Source organism: Mobula birostris, chromosome 8, assembly GCF_030028105.1.
Source record: "Mobula birostris isolate sMobBir1 chromosome 8, sMobBir1.hap1, whole genome shotgun sequence".
NCBI classification, from domain to species: Eukaryota; Metazoa; Chordata; class Chondrichthyes; order Myliobatiformes; family Myliobatidae; genus Mobula; species Mobula birostris.
In genome coordinates this window covers 131,934,396-131,953,441 of record NC_092377.1, presented here as the reverse complement: position 1 = coordinate 131,953,441, position 19,046 = coordinate 131,934,396, and the positions used below count along the sequence as shown (strand labels likewise).

The 19,046-nt window shown below is 52.3% G+C and overlaps 1 protein-coding gene across 4 annotated transcripts in view; it reads left to right on the top strand.

Annotated features, from left to right (window-relative positions):
* The window catches only part of tmem145 (transmembrane protein 145), a 58,540-nt gene that overhangs the window by 23,801 nt on the left and 15,693 nt on the right, over positions 1 to 19,046 (top strand). For 3 of the 4 annotated variants that reach the window (XM_072266277.1, XM_072266273.1, XM_072266275.1), the window contains exons 4-9: positions 1,845 to 1,931; positions 6,394 to 6,495; positions 8,077 to 8,161; positions 9,959 to 10,030; positions 10,573 to 10,641; positions 15,530 to 15,610. In XM_072266277.1, coding sequence (XP_072122378.1) covers positions 1,845 to 1,931; positions 6,394 to 6,495; positions 8,077 to 8,161; positions 9,959 to 10,030; positions 10,573 to 10,641; positions 15,530 to 15,610 — 496 coding nt within the window. The remainder of the gene's footprint in view (positions 1 to 1,844; positions 1,932 to 6,393; positions 6,496 to 8,076; positions 8,162 to 9,958; positions 10,031 to 10,572; positions 10,642 to 15,529; positions 15,611 to 19,046) is intronic. The other variant, XM_072266274.1, reaches the window with a different exon arrangement.

Here is a 19,046-nt window from a genome sequence, read left to right as displayed (position 1 = left end):
GCGTTCAGTGTTGATGTTGGCAGCCCACCCTCGTCCTCTGGACTCACTGAAACTCTGTGGGACATCTTGTGGTCCGGAACGAACATCCCTTCGGGCTGCAAGTCCTTACCATCCCTTCCTGTTCCTCTCCCACCAGCCCTCAGTTTCCCTGCACCTTCTCCCTCCCTCCTCCTTTAGATACCAGCGAGGACAGAGCGATTGAACTCCCTCCCCCATCCAGCAAGAGGTTAGGGGTGATCTGATTGTCAACTTGACCCTGCATTTCTGTCTCCCTAGCAACCTTTCACAAGACCCTCGCCTATCTACAGTCTACACTCTCTCTGTTCCACTGCTCTGCGAGGAAGACTCACGGATTTATTGTGCAAGGAAACAGTCCCTTTGGTCCAAATAGTTCATGCTTCCTATCTAAGCAAGTCCCATTCACCCAAGTTTGGCTCATATACCTCCAAATCTTTCCTCTCCACATTCTTTTTAATATCTCTTCACACTGTTACCGTCGGGAAGGAGGTACAGAAGCCTGAAGGCACACACTCCACAATTCAGGAACAGCTTCTTCCACTCTGCCATCTGATTTCTAAATGGACTATGAACCCATGAACACTACCTCACTACTTTCTATTTCTGTTTTATTTTGCACTACTGATTTTAACTTAACTATTTAAGTATACATATATATACTTAATGTAACTTCTTTTTTTCTATTTGTTTATTTATCATGTATTTCATTATACTGCTGCCGTAACATTAACAAATGTCTCGACATATGCCAGTGTTATTAAATCTGACTCTGACTGTTGTTATTTTACCTGCCTCGATTTCTTCCTTTGGTAACTTGTTCCACATGTATAGCACCCTCTATGTGAAAAAGTTGCCCATCCTTAACAGGTTCCTATTAAATCACTCCCCCTCATTCAAACCTGTGTCCTCTAGTTCTTGATTTCCCAACCCAGGGGAAAAGACTGTGCACGTTCACCCTATCTATGCCCCTCATGGTTTTATACACCTCTGTAAAATCACCCGTCAGTCTCCTGCACTCCAAAGAAATAAGTCCCATCCTGCTCAACCTCTCCCTATAACTCAATCCCTTGAGTTCTCATAAATCTTCTCTGCTCGTTTTCCAGTTTAGTAAGATCTTTGCTATAGCAGGACGATCAAGACTAATACAATACTGGAACATCTTGTACAACTGCAGTGTAACATCCCAACTCCTGTCCTGATTGCCCTGCCTGATGGTCAGAGAGCCAGATTCCTTCTTCACCATACTCTCTACCTCTGTTCAGAGAACTCACAGATCCAAGAGAAAAATATGTCAGCAACACACACACAAAATGCTGGTGAATGCAGCAGGCCAGGCAGCATCTATAGGAAGAGGTACAGTCGATGTTTCAGGCTGAGACCCTTTGTCAGGACTAACTGAAAGAAGAGATAGTAAGAAATTTGAGAGGGGGAGGGGGAGATCCGAAATGATAGGAGAAGACAGGAGGGGGAGGGATGGAGCCAAGAGCTGGAAAGTTGATTGGCAAAAGGGATACGAGGCTGGAGAAGGGAGAGGATCATGGGACGGGAGGCCTAGGGAGAGAGGGGGAGGGGTTCCCAGAGGATGGGCAAGGAGTTATAGTGAGAGGGGCAGAGGGAGAAAAAAGAGAGAAAAAAAGGGGGAAAGAAATGTAATCATTAATAAATAAATAAATAAGGGATGGGGTACGAAGTGGAGGTGGGGCATTAATGGAATTTAGAGAAGAGAAATATTTCAGCTCATCTCTTCCAGAAATGGGGTACCTTATAATCAATGAGTTCTACTCCTTTCTCCCACAAGAGGATCACACTCTCACTCTCTGTTCCAGGACTGTTACGAGAAGGAGTCTGTTCTACGACCAGATAACAATCAGGTCATTAACCTGACAACGCGTTACATCTGGTCGGGTTGTGAGGTAAGAGGGAATATTCAGACAGTGTGTGTGTTTTAATGGGTTGGTGAAACAGAGTGGGCGCTGCTGTAGCGTGGTGGTCAGTGTAACGCTGACACCGCACCAGCGATCCCTAATCGGGATTCGGTTCCCCGCGCTGTCTGTAAGAAATTTGTACGTTCTCCCTGTGACTGTGTGGATTTCCTTTGGAAGCTCCAGTTTCCTCCCACAGTCCAGACATTGATGGGTTAGGGTCAGCAAGTTATCACCATGCTATGTTAGTGTCAGAAGAGTAGAAACACCTGCGGGCTTCTGTACCTTTTGTCCAATGGGAGCTGCGAGAAAACAGCATGGTCTGGATGGTGGGGATCTTTTATGGTGGATATTGCCTTCTTGAGCCAGCACCTGCTGTAGGTACTACCAGTGGTGGGAAGGGATGTGCCTGTGATGTGATGTGTTCAGCTGAGCCCACTGCTCTCTACAGCATTATACATTCAGATTGCCATGCCAGACCGTGCTGCAACCAGTCTGAACCCTTTCAACAGTAGCAGTCTGTTAGAGCGCAAATGCATCTGTATGGTGGGCCTAGGACAGGTCACCTGACATGTCAATGTCCAGCAATTCAACGTTAATAACTCTCTCCACCACCCTCCTTCCCTTTCCCGAAGTCACTAATCACTTGTTCGGTTTCTCTGACGTTGAGCGTGATATTGTTGTTGGGGCACCCCTCTGTCAGGTGTCCTATCTCACTGTGATAAGCTGGCACAGTACCATCGACTGTGATGTCACTGGCGAATTTGAAGATGGCAATGGAGCTGTGCCTCGACACATGGTCATATGTGTAGAGAGTAGAGCAGGGGCGATGATCAGTGAGAATTTGAAGATGGCAATGGAGCTGTGCCTCGACACATGGTCATATGTGTAGAGAGTGGAGCAGGACTGATGATCAGTGAGAATTTGAGCCTCTCTTAGACAGCCACAGGAGAGTGCAGGGAATGGAGGAATATAGACACTGCGTGGACAGAAGAGGTTAGTTGAATTCAAATCTGGTTTACTATCACTGACAATATGTTGTGAATTTTTTTTTGTTTATCAGCAACAGTACAGTGCAAGACAAAAAAAAATCACTTCAAGTCACAATCAATAAATAGACATAAGGCATAGGAGCAGAATTAGGCCATTTGGCCCATCAGGGCTGATTTATTAGCCCCATCAACCTGATTCTCCTGCCTTCATAACCTTTGACGCCTTGATAATCAAGAACCACACATTAGCATCCTCTCCACATCCACTCTACCATGGCCTTTCAGTATTCAATAGGTTTCAGTGAGATCTCTCCTCATTCTTCTAAACTCCAGTGAGTACAGGTCCAGAGCCAACGAACACTCCTCATAAGTTAACCCTTTCATTCCCAAAATCTTTCCCTGGACCAGGAATTCCCAACCTTTTTTATTACATAGACCAACATCATTAAGCAAGGGGTCTGTGGATCTCAGATTGGTGAACCCCTGCTCTCGACCCTCTCGAATGCCAGCGCATCGTTTCAGATTAGGTGCCCACGAATGCTCACAATACTCCGTGTGGTCTGACCAGTGCTTTATAAGGCCTCAACATTACATCCTTTCTTTTATATTGTAGGCTTTTCGGAATGAATACTAGCATTGCATTTGCCTTCCTCACCACCGACTCAAACTGCAAGTTAACCTTTAAGGAATCCTGCACAAGGACTCCCAAGTCCCTTTACACCTCTAAGTTTTTCAATTTCCTCCCCTTTTAGAAAATAGTCTACTCCTTTATTCCTTCCACCAAAGTGCATGACCATACACTTCCCTGTACTGTATTCCATCTGCCACTTCTTTGCCAATTCTCCTAATATGTCTTAGTCCTTCTGGACACTCCCTGATTTCTCAACAATACGTGCCCCTCCACCTATCTTTGTACCATCTGTAAAACTTGGCCACCAATTCAGTCATCTAACTTATGAACATATAGGTCTCAACTCCGACCCCTGCAGAACACCTCAATAAATAGTGCAAAAGGAGAATAGTGAGGTATTGTTTATTAGCTGTTCAGAAATCTGATGGTGTTGGGAAAGAAGCTGTTTCTAAAATTGAGTGTGGGTCTTCAGGTTCCTGTACGTCCTCACTGATGGTAGTAATGAGTGTATGGGGTGTCAGGGAGGGGTAGCACCTCTGGTGGGGAACATGTTGCGTCCTTTTCAAGGCAATTTGTCCACCTTTGGTCTCCACCTGGCACTCAGCTCTCAGCTGTGGCTCCCCGTAGCTGTTTGCATGCGACAGCAGCCACACCCCGGGCAATGGCTTCGACAAGCCAGCTAAACCAGGTGGGGGTAGCCGAAGGGTCTCAAACCCTCGGTGAGACAGGGAGTTGTCTATCCCAGCATGTGAAGACAGACTCCGGCGGATTGAGCGGACGAGACCAATGGAAGGTCCAACGGTCAAGAAGGCGGTCTCTGCAAGCGTCGTGGAACATGTAGAGCAGGACAAGACACAGAAGATGTCCTGGTCATCCACTGCGCCTAGTCCCATCTCCAGCCGTCTCGACTCTTGTCTTGCCACTGGATCCAGATGGGAATTGGGAAGAGAGAGTGAGGCTGACGCTGCGCAACTCTCCCTCACTTAAATCCAAATCAAGCACTAGTCTCGACACCATCATAGCCGGCTGGTGGCGCAGTGACATCAGCGCCGGACTCCAGGAGCGAAGGTTCCCGAGTTCGAATCCAGTCAGGCCGCTCCCGGGCACGCTTTCCATCCGTGCCGGGTTGAGTGTCGAGCTAGCAACTCGACCTCGTAAAAAGTACTAATGGTGTCAAGGTCTTCATCGATGACGATGGACGACCCTTAATGAGAAGAGAGCGTGGCCCAGGTGGCGAGGGTCCTTAGTGACACACCCCACCTTCTTGAGGCACCACTGCTTGAAGATGTCCTCGATGGTGGAGACGGTTGAGCCTGTGATGGAGCTGGCAGGTCTACAACCCTCTGCAGTCTCTTGCGATGCTATGCACTGGAGCCTCCATTATCAGACAGTGATGCAACCAATCAGAATGATCTCCACTATATGTCTTGATCAGGCATTAGGCCACTAGTTTAATTAACTCAGCACTTTGTTGGCCTAAGGTTCATTTTATTATCAAAGTATGTTTGCAGAATACGACTCTGAGAATTGTCTTCTCCAGATAGCCATAAAATAACGGAAGAACCACGGTGGTCGTTGAAAGAAAAGACATCAACAACCCCCTACCCCGCATGAAAAAAAAAGAAATAAAACTCGCAAAACCCCCAATTCCCCCTTTGCACAAAAACTAACAGATCACCCACCCAGAAAACAGCCACTAGAACATCAAACCCCAAACCCCCAACCCCCTCCCACACAAAAAAACTCAGTGACATTAACATCAAAGTCTCAACCCTGCTCTCGCACAGAAAAACAAACAGATCGCCCACCTGGAAAATGGCAACAAGAAAGAAAACACACAACACTACAGGAGACCAGATAAACTACAGTCCACACTGATAATCACAATAGTCTCTGCATCTTGAAAACATCCTCTGACGTTATGTTCTGTAATAACATAATAAAAGCAAAGATCACATGGAGTAAAAGCAAGACCGTCATGCTGAAGCTTATAAGACTTTGGTCAGAGCATATCTGGAGTATTGTGAGCCACATTTAACAAAGGATGTGCTGGTATTCAAGAGGTTCCAGGGGATGCTTACAAAAATAATCCTGGGTGTGAAAGGGTTAACATATCAGGAATGCTTGATGGCTCTGGAGACTGGATCAAAGAGGGGGATCTCATTGAAATCGAATGAATGTTGAAAGGACTAGATATAATGGGTATGTAGAGGACGATCGCTATGGTAGGAGTGTCTAGGACCAGAGGACACAACCTCAGAATGGAGGGACATCCCATTAGAACAGAGATGAGGAGGAATTTCTTTAGCCAGAGGGCGGTGAATCTGTGTAATTCATTGCCGCAGAAGGCCGTGGAGGGCAAGTTATTTAAAGTGGAGGTTGATGGATTTTTGATTAGTAAGGCTGTCACGGGTTACTGGAAGAAGGCAGGAGAATGGGGCTGAGACAGATAATAAATCAGCCATGATTGAGTGGCAGTGCAGGCTCAATGGGCCGAATGGCCTGACTCTGCTCTTGTCTCTTATGGATATGTTCAGACTGGTGAATGGTTTGTGTTATGAACAGTCATCGGGACTGGGATCTTGGAACTCGGGGACCTCCTGGACAGATTGGACTGTCGTGGATGCCGGGGTAAAATCGCATCACCTCGAAGGGCTTTGTCATCTCCTCACTGCCCGGCTCATTCAGTGCTTGGGGGAGCAGTCATCCAACACCCTTGTTATAGGGGGGAGTCTTTGATGATGGGTGGTGGTGCTGGGGGCTGTGACTTTGGGACCAGTGACACCCTACACCGGGAAGCTAACCGCTCTTTGCCCCGCTGCCCCGACAGGTGGTGGAGGAGGAGCAGACACGTTTCCTCAGCTGCCTGGGAGGCAGGAGTTTCCGCTCCGCCAGAGAGCGCTGGTGGTACATCGCCCTCAGCAAGTGCGGGGTAGGTGTCAGCTGCTGTCTCCCCTGGCCCCACCCTTTCTCTATGACCACTCTCTGGACCCTACAACGCTCCCCATCTCTGTGCTCCCCCCCCCCCGTATACCTGACACTCCTCCCTGTCTCTGTGACCCCCTTCTGGACCCTAGACCCATCTCTGTCTCTGTGACCTCCTCCGGCCTGTGAACCTCTCTCTGTCTCTGTGAACCCCTACACTCATCCCCATCCCTTTGACCCCCTCCGGCCCCCATTCTGTAAATGTCTCCAGCCCTTACACTGCACTATAACCAATACTGAATTCTACCCCCTCCCATTTTTAGCCCCCTGTATACTGCTCCCCCACTATAACTCCTCTCTCCACCATCGGTATCTGAGCCTTTAACTGCCTGGGTCCCAACCTCTGGAATTCCCTGCCTCACCCTCCCCTTTCTCGCCTCAGGATTGGGACTTCTGCTGCGGATTGTGGGCCTTATGTTTGTTTTGGGGGAGCAACGCTTCCCCCACCATCACGATAATCACCCCACCTTGACGATGCACCTTCAGTCATGGCATGCCCCTGGTTGTAGCACACCGCCAGTTACAATGTGCCTCCAGTTACGGTGAGGCTTCCAGTCGCCTGATCACAGTTTGTCCTGGCTCACAGCGCGCTCCCAGTTACAATACACCCATGGTTACAACCCTACAGTTATACTTCTTAAGTTCATCACCCCTGCTGGACCATCGGCTGCCAAGAGCAGCTGACCAGGTTCCCCTGTCCTGGGCCCTCAGAAGGTTGACCTGCCCCGTGGCTTCCGTTTTCACCACACGACTTCACAGGTCGTCCAGGTCAAGATCCTTCCTCTCCCAGTGATGAGGCCTTTGCAGCTTCTGTTGGTGCTTCTGTGGCTCTGGATTTTTACTGGGTAAAGTTTCTAGCCCCTTGTCCAACCTTCCTCCTTTTGCACCCGGTCTTGGGACCGTCCACGACGAGTTCACATTTACACTGCTCCCACTATACGAACACAAGTCACTGCTGCCATCGCCCCCGCCCCACCTCATGGTGTCCCTCCCACGAGGTACTAACAAACTCTCCCCTCCCCGTGGTGACCACCGCCCCTGGATACGAATACCCCCTCCTCTCCCGTGATGCCCCCCCCTTGGGTCGCTAACAACTCCTCCCCTCCCCGTAGTGCCCTCTCTCAGACATTGAGAGCCCCTCGTCTCCCCATTGTGCCCCACCCTAGGGACGACAACACTCCTTCCCCTCCCCGTGGTGCTCCTTCCTTGGGTCACCAACAACTCCTCCCGTCCCCGGGCAAAAACACGCTGTTCAATTCCTGTGGTTCCCCCCCACCCCCCGACACTAACAACCTCTCCCCTCCCTGTGGTACCTCCCTCAGAGACTAATATCCCCTTCCCTCCCTGTGGTGCCCCCCTCACTCACTAATAACCCCTCCCCTTGGGGCGCTGCCTTCCCCTTTCTTCCCATGGTTACCCCTCTCAGGGAACTAATACCCCTCTCCCTTCCCCATGGTGCCCTCCCTCGTGCACTCCCTGTGATGTCACCCCCAGCACTAACACCCCCTCCCTGCCATCTCACCCACAGAGCAGTGGGCTGCAGCTTCACTACGAGATGAAACTCACCAACGGCCACTCCTTCTGGACCCAGGAGTTCTCAGCGGACGAGGCTGGTACGGCAGAGGCTTTGGGGGTGGGGTGTTGGCGGGGGGGGTGATTTCAAGTGTTGAGTGAGTGGAATCTGTACCCACTGGGGTTTGGAAGGTGGAGGGGCAGGCCTCATGGAGGTATCTCAGACTCTGAGAGGACAGCAGAGGGGAGATGAGATGAGATGCTTCCTTCCCAGTGTGGGTGGTGGAGAGTAGATTACTGTTAGAGGGCATCTTGTGAGGATAGGCTGAGTGAGCCAGGGTTTTCCCTTTGCGGTGAAGGAGGATGAGAGGTGACATGCCTCTCATGCACAGCCAGAAACATTCCCCAAGTCTGACGATGGCTAATACGAGAGAGCGTAATTTTAGGGTTGGAGGAAAACTTAGCGGGCGTGTTAGAGGTTGTTTTATTACACACAGAGAGGTGGGTGCTGGAATGCACTGCCAGGGGTCGGGGGTAGAGGCAGCAGTAAATGATTGGGAGACTGGGGAGGGATTGAAGGAGAGTGGAAACTGGGGTTGGAAGGGTTAGATCTGCCATGGTCACTTATGAATGGCAGGACAGGATGGAGGGACCGAGTGGCCTGATTCTACCCTATTCCCTTCAAAGTGAGGGTGTGAGACTGGGAGGGAGGAGGAGAGAGTGGGTAGGGATAAAGTGAATTCGGGGGAGGGGGTTGGAAAAGCCAAGAGAGGCCGAGATGTGACCGGGGGACGGGGAACAATGGGAGAAAGAAAGTCAAGGGAAAGAGATGGGGAGGGATTTAAGGAATGAAATGGGAGGGGGAGACGAGAGAAAGTGGCAGCAATGATGAGGGAGGAGAGGAGTGAAGGTGGATTATTGAGTGCAGGACTGAGGCAGGGAGGGATGAGAGGTTTGGGTGGGAAGGAAGATGGAGGGGAGGAGGAGAGAGTGAAGGTTGCAGAGAAAGAATCAGGATTAGATTAGATCAGTTACAAAAAAATAAATAAATAGTAAAAGAGAGGGATAACAAGGGATAATGTGTTCATGGACCATTCAGAAATCTGATGGCAGAGGGGAAGAACGTGGTCCTGAATCGAGTGTGGATCTTTAGGCTCCTGTACGTCCTCCTCAATGGTAGTAGTGAGAAGAGGGAATGCCCTGGATGGTGAGAGTCTTTCGTGATGGACGTCACCTTCTTGAGGCACTTGAGGTTGTGCCCATGATGGAGGGGCTAAGTCTACAGCCCTCTGCAGCCTCTTTCGATACTTTGCATCGGAGCCTCCACACCAGGCAGAGGTGCAGCCAGTCAGAATGCTCTCCGTGGTCTGAAGGAACTTGTTGGAGTCTTCGGTGACATACCAGATTTCCTCAGCCTCCTCTGAATTATAGCTGCTGACATGCCTTCGTCATGATTGAATTAACGTATTGGGCCCAGGGTCGATCCTCTGAGATGTTTGTGCCCAGGAACAAAGCGAATGGGACAGAAAGGGAAGGACGAGACCCTTGAGAGTGGAGGAGAAACCCCCAGGAGTTTTATCCTCACTGGAAATGGAAGGAGGTAGTTCAGCAGGTGGACATGCTCAGTTCTAACGTAGCGCATCCCGAGGAGCTCGGGGGAGTTGGAGAGGCTTTGAGGTAGGATAGGGAAGGGGAGGAGTTCTCCGCAGGGAACCGAGTCCGGAGGGAGCTGGAGACAATGGAAGACTGGGTGACAGTTGGGATTGACAATGGGGATAGGATGAGACAAAGGTTGGGAGTGGGGGAAGAGAGGCCGGTGCAGATGGAGTAGGCAAGTCTGTCAGGGCTGAGAGACGAGGGGACTTGGCCACTGTCCTGATGACCACCTTTCCCCACAGGGATCTTAGAGACAGACATCACCTTCCTGGGCATCTTCCTACTTCTCTTCTGCATCTCCTGTTACTCTGCCCGTGAGTGAACATCCCTTCGGGCACTCACTCCCCTGGCTGATGGGAGAGGGGACAACGTAACCCTGCGGGTGGGGAGGTGGGGGTGGTGAACACTGGAGAGGCTGGGGAGGAGATGGGAAAGGGATCGTCTGGGTGAGAAGGGGAGGGAAGGTGAGGGGAAGGGAAGAGTGGGTGTAACGGGAGAAAAAGAATGAAGAACTGGGGAGCGAGGAGGGGGCAGGGAATGGAGAGACTGGAAAATGGGAAGGGGAGGAGGAGGGAAAGGAATAGAGGGACTGGGAATGGAGAGAGAGGTGGAATGATTGAGGAGGGGGAGATAGTCCAAGGAATGGGGAGGAAAAAGAGTGAAAGGGAAGATGGTGATGGAGGGAGTGGGAAGGGAGAAGGAGGAAGGGAAGTGGAGAGGGGGGGAAGTTGAGCGGGAAGTGGTATGGAGAGTGGGGGAAGAGAAGGATGTCAGGGGTGAACAGGACAGGATGAGGTGCGTATTGTGATGGGGAGGGGAAGGACTGATCTCCAACTCTGACTGCCCGCACTCACAGACCTGCTGAAGGCACGACTGCTCCTACATGTCACCTACAAAATGTTCCTGGTCGCCACGGGAGTAGAAGGTGAGAATTTCCCATTACCTCCTCTCCCCCACCCACTTCCCCCCTCATCACCCTCTCTCACCCTCTTCCCCCTCCCACCCATCTCATCCCCACTCTCCCCTCCCTCTCTCCCCCCTCCACCATCTACACACCTTCTCTCCCACCCCTCTCCCCAACTCATCTCTACCCTTTCTCCCCCTCTCACCCCCTCCACCCTCTCCCACTCATCCCCCTCTCTCCCACCCATCTCCCCCCTCTCCCCACTCATCTCTCCCTCTCCCCCTCACCCCCTTTCCCCCACCCCCATCTCCCCCTCTTGCCCTTTCCCCCACCCTCTCCCCATCTCCTCCCTCTCCCCCTCTCCTCCCTCTCCCCCCTTTTCCTCCTCTCCCCCATCCCTCTTCATCTCCCATCCATCTCCTCTCCCCCCTAACCCACCTGTGTGTGATGGGACAGTGTGGAGGGAGCTTCACTCTGTGTCTGACCCCAGAAGTGTGTGGTGGGACAGTGTGGAGGAAGCTTCACTCGGTGTCTAACCCCAGGAGTATGTGAAGGGCAGTGTGGAGGGAGCTTCACTTTGTTTTTGACCCCAGGAGTGTGTGATAGGATGATGTGAAGGGAGCTTCACTCTGTGTCTGACCCTAGAAGTGTGTGATGGGCAGTGTGGAGGGAGCTTCACTTTGAGTTTGACACCGGGAGTGTGTGATGGGACAGTGTGGAGGCCTCTTCACTCTGTGTCTGACCCCAGAAGTCTGTGATGCGACAGTGTGGAGGGAGCTTCACTCGGTGTCTGACCCCGGGAGTGTGTGATGGGACAGTGTGGAGGGAGCTTCACTCTGTTTTTGACCCAGGAGTGTGTGATAGGATGATATGGAGGGAGCTTCACTCTGTGTCTGACCCCAGAAGTGTGTGTTGGGAAGGTTTAGAAGGAGCTTCACTCCAAACCTCCTCCGAAGCAGACACAAAAATGCGTCTACAGAGCTGGCATACAACTGGCTGGACATGGGGCTTCCCTGATGTACACCTCTTCAAAACGGAATGGACGCCATCAATGATCCATTGACCTTTGCAAGGCATTCTGTGGCAGTTGTATAAGAGTTAAGCATGGGCTACAAAGTGTGGTCTGAGCCCAAAAACGGAATGCCCACCAGGAAACTGTGGTCTACCTGGCCAAGGGAAAGAAATGCTGCCAGGGGCTGAGTCTCCTGAAGCAGGTAGATCAGGTCCTGGACTAGATGGACATTATCCTGAATGCACCGGCCTGGGACCATATAGGATTGGTCAAGATGTATCATCTGCCCAACATTAAGCCAAGGTGGTTGACCGTTGCCCAGGTGAAGATCTTATAGTCCACGCACAACAGAGAGACCAGATGCCAATTCTTTCACAGGCAGAGGTCTCCCTTCTTGAGCAACAAGATCATGACAGCTCTTTGCCACGGACGGGCATCTGCCCAGTGGCTAGGCTTTCCCCTAGGACAAAACTATAGTCATCCCTCAGGACGTCCTAGAAAGCCTGAAAAAACTGAACGATCAGGCTGTCTAGGCCAGGGAACTTGCCCTTCTGGAGTTGTTGAAGGGCAGTAGACAGCTCAGCTCAAGTCAGGGGAGAAACCAGCAACAACATGTCCTCTGGATTAACTGTCAGCCAACCCTCCCAGATCTCACTGCATGTGAGAACAAGGACCTGCAGAAGGAGCAGAATTCTTTGTAGATTCCATCAAGATTCATGATAGAGGAGCTCTACCTCCTGTTTTGGGAATCCCCACCTCTTCTCCTATGAGTAAAAGAAGGGTGAGCCACAGTCCAAATCCCACAGCATTTGGATCTGCCTCGTGACTGCTGAAGCTGCAGATTCCTCAAGTTGTCTTTCTTCCTCTGGCATTCCTGCCATAACTGTGGGTCACCAGCGGTTGGACCTGGATGGGAGTCTAAGTCAAGCAACTCTCTCTCGAGCCACTCAGTCTCAGAGCCCTGCCGCTATTGACCTCCAAAAGTATCTCCAACATAGAAACCAGATATGGGCAAAGCCCACATCCCACCATACACATAGTGAGTAGATATCCTTCCAGCCTCCCTCTGGGTGGCCCAAAACTCCTGGAACAAATCCCAGAATTGACTGTCCTCCAGCGCCCGAGATGCAGTGCCCAGATCCTACCCGTGAGTGGAGAGGAGTGAACTCCATCCACACAAGATGGTGGTCCAAGCACGACACTGGCTGCAAGGAGAACTCCAACATGCGGGAGACATACACCCGAGAGATATTGGGGTGGTCTATGTGGGAATCTCCCCCTCTAGACCTTCTCAGGACAGGACCAGAGCCAGAATATTCCCCTGAATATAATGCAGTCCCCAAGGCTGATGGAGCTCAGCAGAGTGGAGCTCAGCCTGATGGAATATGTGCATTTGCACATCCCACGCTGAGGTGCAGTGGTACACCATCCAGACGCGCGGCCAGGTGGAGCAGACAGCTGGGAATGATATCCTGCACTTTTATGATTTTTGGCTGAAAAGTTAGGGCCAACAAAACTGCACCCCGCTAGAGATGGAGCTGAGGTGGTTCGTGTAGACCCGTTCTTGCCACTCCAGGGAGCCAAGTGGACTCGTGTCCTGGGACGGTCTGGGTTTCCTGTAGGAAACTCACCACCTCTCCTGTCCCTGAGAGATTGTTAAAGCTGCAGAGAGCCGTTCAAATTGAGACCAGCTATGGCGAGCATCACATTGGGAGTATGTTAGGACTCTGTACCAGCAGCCTTCCGAGTGAGATCGGAGCCAACCTTCACCGTACACTCCCCAAAAAAGAGCGAGACTGCTCTTTGCCCTCCAGGCTTGAGTAGTGCCGAAGACACTTTGTGACCCACCCTGCGATCCTTTGAAGGAGTGAGGCTGCCTGTCACCTTGATGCCCCTTACCAGGTCATCCAGGAATATTTTAAGCTGTCAGCTATCATTCCCGGACACAGCCTTCCCCTTCCCCTTCCATCCGATGATGACTTGCAAAGACTTCGCCAACCTCGGCATGAGCGCTCCTAGGAGTCCCCCAGGACCCTGATCCTGGGAGTGAGAGGGGCTGGTCACCACTTCCCCAGCCTTCCCCAGCCTGTGACTATGACTAAGGGGGCACTAATAAATCCAGGGTGGAGCTCTCCGGGGCAGCCTCAGTTGCCAAAGCAGAGGCAACACCACTTCTCGGCAACGCCTTCCTGTGGACACACTCCACCCACCGCAGAGTTCGGGGAAGCTTCTGAAAGTTTATTTCTGAGGCTGACCTGAACCGGGATTCCCACCCCCTCCGATGACTCTCCCATGTCTACCCTCTCTCTCTCCTACTGGGAGAGGAACTCCTCTTCATGTCGGAGGAGCACCCAGGTACAGGGACCACAGATGCAGCCACATTCTCTGCTTCCACCACCCTGTCCACCTGCACACCTCCCTTAGCCTCCCACTGACCTTCAGGGCAAGTAGGTTCCTTGGTACAAGGGGCAGGGGCAGGCATGAGCTCTGTGCCCTCGGGGGCCTTCTTCCTTGGGTGTTTGGACTTCTTCGCCCTCCTGCCCAATGGGTTCCCTACCTGAACCATAGGGGCAGAGGTAGAAGAAGCAACAGAAGTAGGTGCAAAGGTAGGAGCAGGAGCAGGGGTATGGGCAGTGGTGCCAGAGGTGGACTGCTTGGGCCAGGGATTGGAACAGTCCCTCCTACGCTTCCCTGCGGTGAAAGAGCTCCAGTACACCTAGTCATCTACTCCTTTGTCCCGGACAGTAAACCGACCTGCAGTGTCCTGTATAAACAGCTGGTGGGATTGCGCTCTGAAGGGTAAGCCTCTTCAACTGTTATTTAATGGCAGTGACCTCTGATCTTACTCGTCCCAGGAGGGCTAGATGGGGAAGGAGGGCTTCATTGGGAATAAAGGGTGCTTGAGGATGATCCATTGTGTGGGAGCGGTCGCCAGCTCCATCTGCAAAAATGTGCCTTCAACTGTGACCTCCCTGACTGAGAGCCCGGTGCACCAACTCGACAGTCATCAGGTGCCACACCACCTTCCCAAACTCTTTCTCAGAGGTCACAATGCTGCCTACCCCAACCATGGCCTCCGTGCACTGTCCAAACTCTGTCTCAGGAGTCACAGCAGTATCTACCCCCACCAGTGCACTGCTGCAGATTATTCCCAGGGTGTAAAACACATTGCACCTCCGTTCATCCTCCACCGACCGAAACAAACTTTGCCGAGGATGGTGAGGCAGCCGCCCTTGCATCGTTCCTCGGAGGTCTGTGACTGCCAGGAGACCGATCCAGCGAGGTGGCATAACAGTCTGAAATGAGAAGCAAATAGAATAAGCACTGCTAAAATATAAGCAGCAATGTCTGCTGATAAAGTACTGGAGCGAGTAATGTTCCTGGATGGAAAAGTTTGGAACCTCCTACAGTTAGCCCGCTCCTGCAGTATCAGCAGATCCCATCGGTCTGGTCACCCTGAGGCTTTGGGGTCCCAAGAAGTGCTGGAACGGGCAAAAGACAGTCTAGAGCAGCTTAAGCAGCAGGCTAGAAGAGCAATCTTCTGTTACCGGGGCAGTAGGAAGGAGCCCCTCACTCGTAGGTCTCTTGGCATGGCACCAGGAAGGGCTCCTTTGGCCTCAAAGAACTCCCAGGCCACAAAAGGACGAAATGACCAAACCGGGAGTGAGAGTGTGACAGGACAGTGTGGAGGGAGCTCTCTTGGTGTCTGACCCGAGGAGTGTTTGATGGGACAGTGCAGAGGGAGTTACACTCTGTGTTGGGTGGGATGGGGAGATGTGTGTGTGGTGTGCATGAAATCAGACTGATCATCCAGGGCTCGGGTGAGGACGAAATTCCTGCAGGCTGTCTCCTGTGCACTTCCCTCCCCACATGGTGACGCTGGTTTCTATGTTTCAGTCCTCAGCCTGCTGTTCTTCTGTATTTACTGGGGTCACTACGCAACAGATGGAGTCGGTAACCACTCTATCAAAATCCTGGGTATGTCTGGAGTTTGGGAATCGGTGGGGGATAGTGGGGACATGAAGAATCTTAGGGCCTGGTTGTATTGCCCAGATACTGAACACTTGAATGAGGCAGAGTTTTTCGGAGAGCTTAGGGAGGGATAGAGGATAGATTGAGAAGGGATAGGAGATAGATTGAAGAAGAAGAGAGAAAGTGAGAAAGCTAGCTTCTGTGGGGGAGAGGGGAGAGATAGAAAGGGGGATAATTTGGGGGGGAATAATGTAGAGATAGAGAAGGGGAGAGTGGAGACAGAAGTGGAATTTGGAGAAATAGCGAGGGGGTTTATGCAGAGAGCAGAGATTGGGGTAAGTATAAAGAGGTAGCGGACCAGAGGAAACAAAGTGGGATGGAGTTTGCGGAAGTAGAGAGAAAGACAGTCGGGGAGAGAAAGTGTGGGAGAGAGGTGACAGTTTGGGGAGATAGATATGGGAGAGATGGCGAAGGAGATAGAGTGGGGGTGAAAGAGTGGGGAAAGTTTGGAAGAGAGGGGAGCGTTTGGGGAGATAGGGGAGAGATAGAGATTGAGAGAGTGGGGGAGAGGGGTGAGTTTGGGGAGAGTTAGTGGAGAGAGGGGGAGAGTATGCAGACGGGAGAGGGGAAGTTTGAGGACGGGAGAGATTGAGGAGAGGGGAGAGTTTGTGGAGAGAGAGGCGGGAGTTTGAAGAGAAAGGGGTAGAGGTTGAGGAGAGGGGGAGAGGGTGGAGTTTGAGGAGAGAGGGGAGTTTGAGGAAAGAGGGAGAAGTTTGAGGAGAGAGGGGAAGTTTGAAGAGAAAGGGGTAGAGGTTGAGGAGAGGGGAGAGCTTGGGGAGAGAGAGGTGAGGGTATGTGGAGAGAGGAGGAGAGTATGGGGAGAGTGAACGGAGAATTTGAGGAGTGAGGGGGAGAGTTTGGGGAAAGTGAGAGGAGAGAGAGGGAGGGGAGAATTTGGGGAGAGAGATAGGAGGGTTTGGGGAGAGGGAGGAGAGTTTGGTGAGAAGGAGAGGAGAGTTTGGGGAGAGAGATGAGAGTTTGAAGAGAGAGGAGAGATTAGGGAGAGAGAGGGGAGAGAGTTTGGGGAGAAGGGAGAGAGAGTATGGAGAGGGGGAGAGAGTTTGGGGAGGAAGAGGGGGGAGAGTTTGGGGAAAGAGAGGGGAGGGTTTGTGGAGAGAGGGGGGAGTTTGAGGAGAGAGGGTATAGTTTGAGGAGAGAGGAAAATGTTTGGGGAGTGATGGCAGAGGTTGGGGAGAGAGAGGAGAGTTAGGGAGAGAGTTTGGGGAAAGAATAGGAAAGTGAGGGGAGAATTTGGGCATAGAGAGAGGGAAAGAGTTTGGGAAAGAGAGAAGGGGAATGGGGAGGGGAGGGTGTTTGCGGGGAATTGGGGAGGAGAGGGTGTTTGAGGGGGAATGGGGAGGAGAGGGGGTTTCAAGGGGAGTGGGGAGGAGAGGGTGTTTGAGGGAAATAGGGAGAGGGTGTTTGAGGGAAATAGGGAGAGGGTGTTTGAGGGGGAATGGGGAGGAGAGGGTGTTTGAGGGGGAATGGGAACAGGGTGTTTGAGGGGGAAGGAGGAGAGGGTGTTTGAGGGGGAATAGGGAGGAGAGGGTGTTTGAGGGGGGAATGGGGAGGAGAGGTTGAGGGGGAATGGGGAGGAGAGGGTGTTTGATGGGGAGTGGGGAGAAGAGGGTGTTTGGGGAATGGGGAGGCGAGGGTGTTTGAGGGGGAATGGGGAGAAGGTGTTTGAGGGGGAATGGGGAGGAGAGGGTATTTTAGGGGGAATGGGGAGGAGAAGGTGTTTGAGGGGGAATGGAGAGGAGAGGGTGTTTGAGGGGGAATGGGGAGGAGAGGGTGTTTGGGGGGAATGGGGAGGACGGGGTATTTGAGGGGGATGGGGACAGGGTATTTGAGGGGGAATGAGGAGAGGGTATTTGATGGGGAATGGGAAGGAGAGGGTGTTTGAGGGGGAATGGGGAGGAGAGGGTGTTTGAGGGGGAATGGGGAGGAGAGGGTGGTTGAGGGGGAATGGGGAGGAGAGGGTGTTTGGTGGGGAATGGGGAGGCGAGGGTGTTTGAGGGGGAATGGGGAGGAGAGGGTGTTTAAGGGGGAATGGGGAGGACAGGGTATTTGAGGGGGATGGGGACAGGGTATTTGAGGGGGAATGAGGAGAGGGTGTTTGATGGGGAATGGGAAGGAGAGGGTGTTTGAGGGGGAATGGGAAGAGGATGTTAGGGGGAATAGGGAGGAGAGAGTGTTTGAGGGGGAATGAGAAGAGTATGTTAGGGGGAATAGGGAGGCGAGGGTGTTTGCGGGGGAATGGGGAGGAGAGGGTGTTTGAGGGGGAATGGGGAGGAGAGGGTGTTTGAGGGGGAATGGGGAGAGAGTGAGGGGGAATGAGGAGGAGAGGTTGTTTGATGGGGAATGGGGAGGCGAGGGTGTTTGAGGGGGAATGGGAAGGAGAGGGTATTTGAGGGGGAATGGGGAGCAGAGGGTGTTTGAGGGGGAATGGAGAGGACGGTATTTGAGGGGGATGGGGACAGGGTATTTGAGGGGGAATGAGGAGAGGGTGTTTGATGGGGAATGGGAAGGAGAGGGTGTTTGAGGGGGAATGAGGAGGAGAGTGTGTTTGAGAGGGAATGGGGAGAGGGTGTTTGAGAGGGAATGGGGAGAGGGTGTTTGAGAGGGAATGGGGAGAGGGTGTTTGAGGGGGAATGGGGAGGCGAGGGTGTTTGAAGGGGGATGGGGAGAGGGTGTTTGATGGGGAATGGGGATGAGAGGGTGTTTCAAGGGGAATGGGGAGGAGAGGGTGTTTGAGAGGGAATGGGGAGGAGAGGGTGTTTGAGAGGGAATGGGGAGAAGGTGTTTGATGGGGAATGGGGAGGAGAAGGTGTTTGAGGGGGAATGGGGAGGAGAGGGTGTTTGAGGGGGAATGGGGAGAGGGTGTTTGAGGGGGAATGGGGAGGCGAGGGTGTTTGAAGGGGGATGGGGAGAGGGTGTTTGATGGGGAATGGGGATGAGAGGGTGTTTCAAGGGGAATGGGGAGGAGAGGGTGTTTGAGAGGGAATGGGGAGGAGAGGGTGTTTGAGAGGGAATGGGGAGAAGGTGTTTGATGGGGAATGGGGAGGAGAAGGTGTTTGAGGGGGAATGGGGAGGAGAGGGTGTTTGAGGGGGAATGGGGAGGAGAGGTTGTTTGAGGGGGAATGGGGAAATGGTGAGGGGGGATGGGGAGAAGGTGTTTGAGGGGGAATGGGGAGGAGGGGGTGTTTGAGGGGGAATGGGGAGGAGAGGTTGAGGGGGAATGGGGAGGAGAGAGTGTTTGAGGGGGAATGGGGACGGTGTTTGAGGGGGAATGGGAAGAGGATGTTTGAGAGGGAATGAGGAGGCAAGGGTGTTTGAGGGGGAATGGGGAGAAGGTGTTTGAGGGGAAATGGGGAGGAGAGGG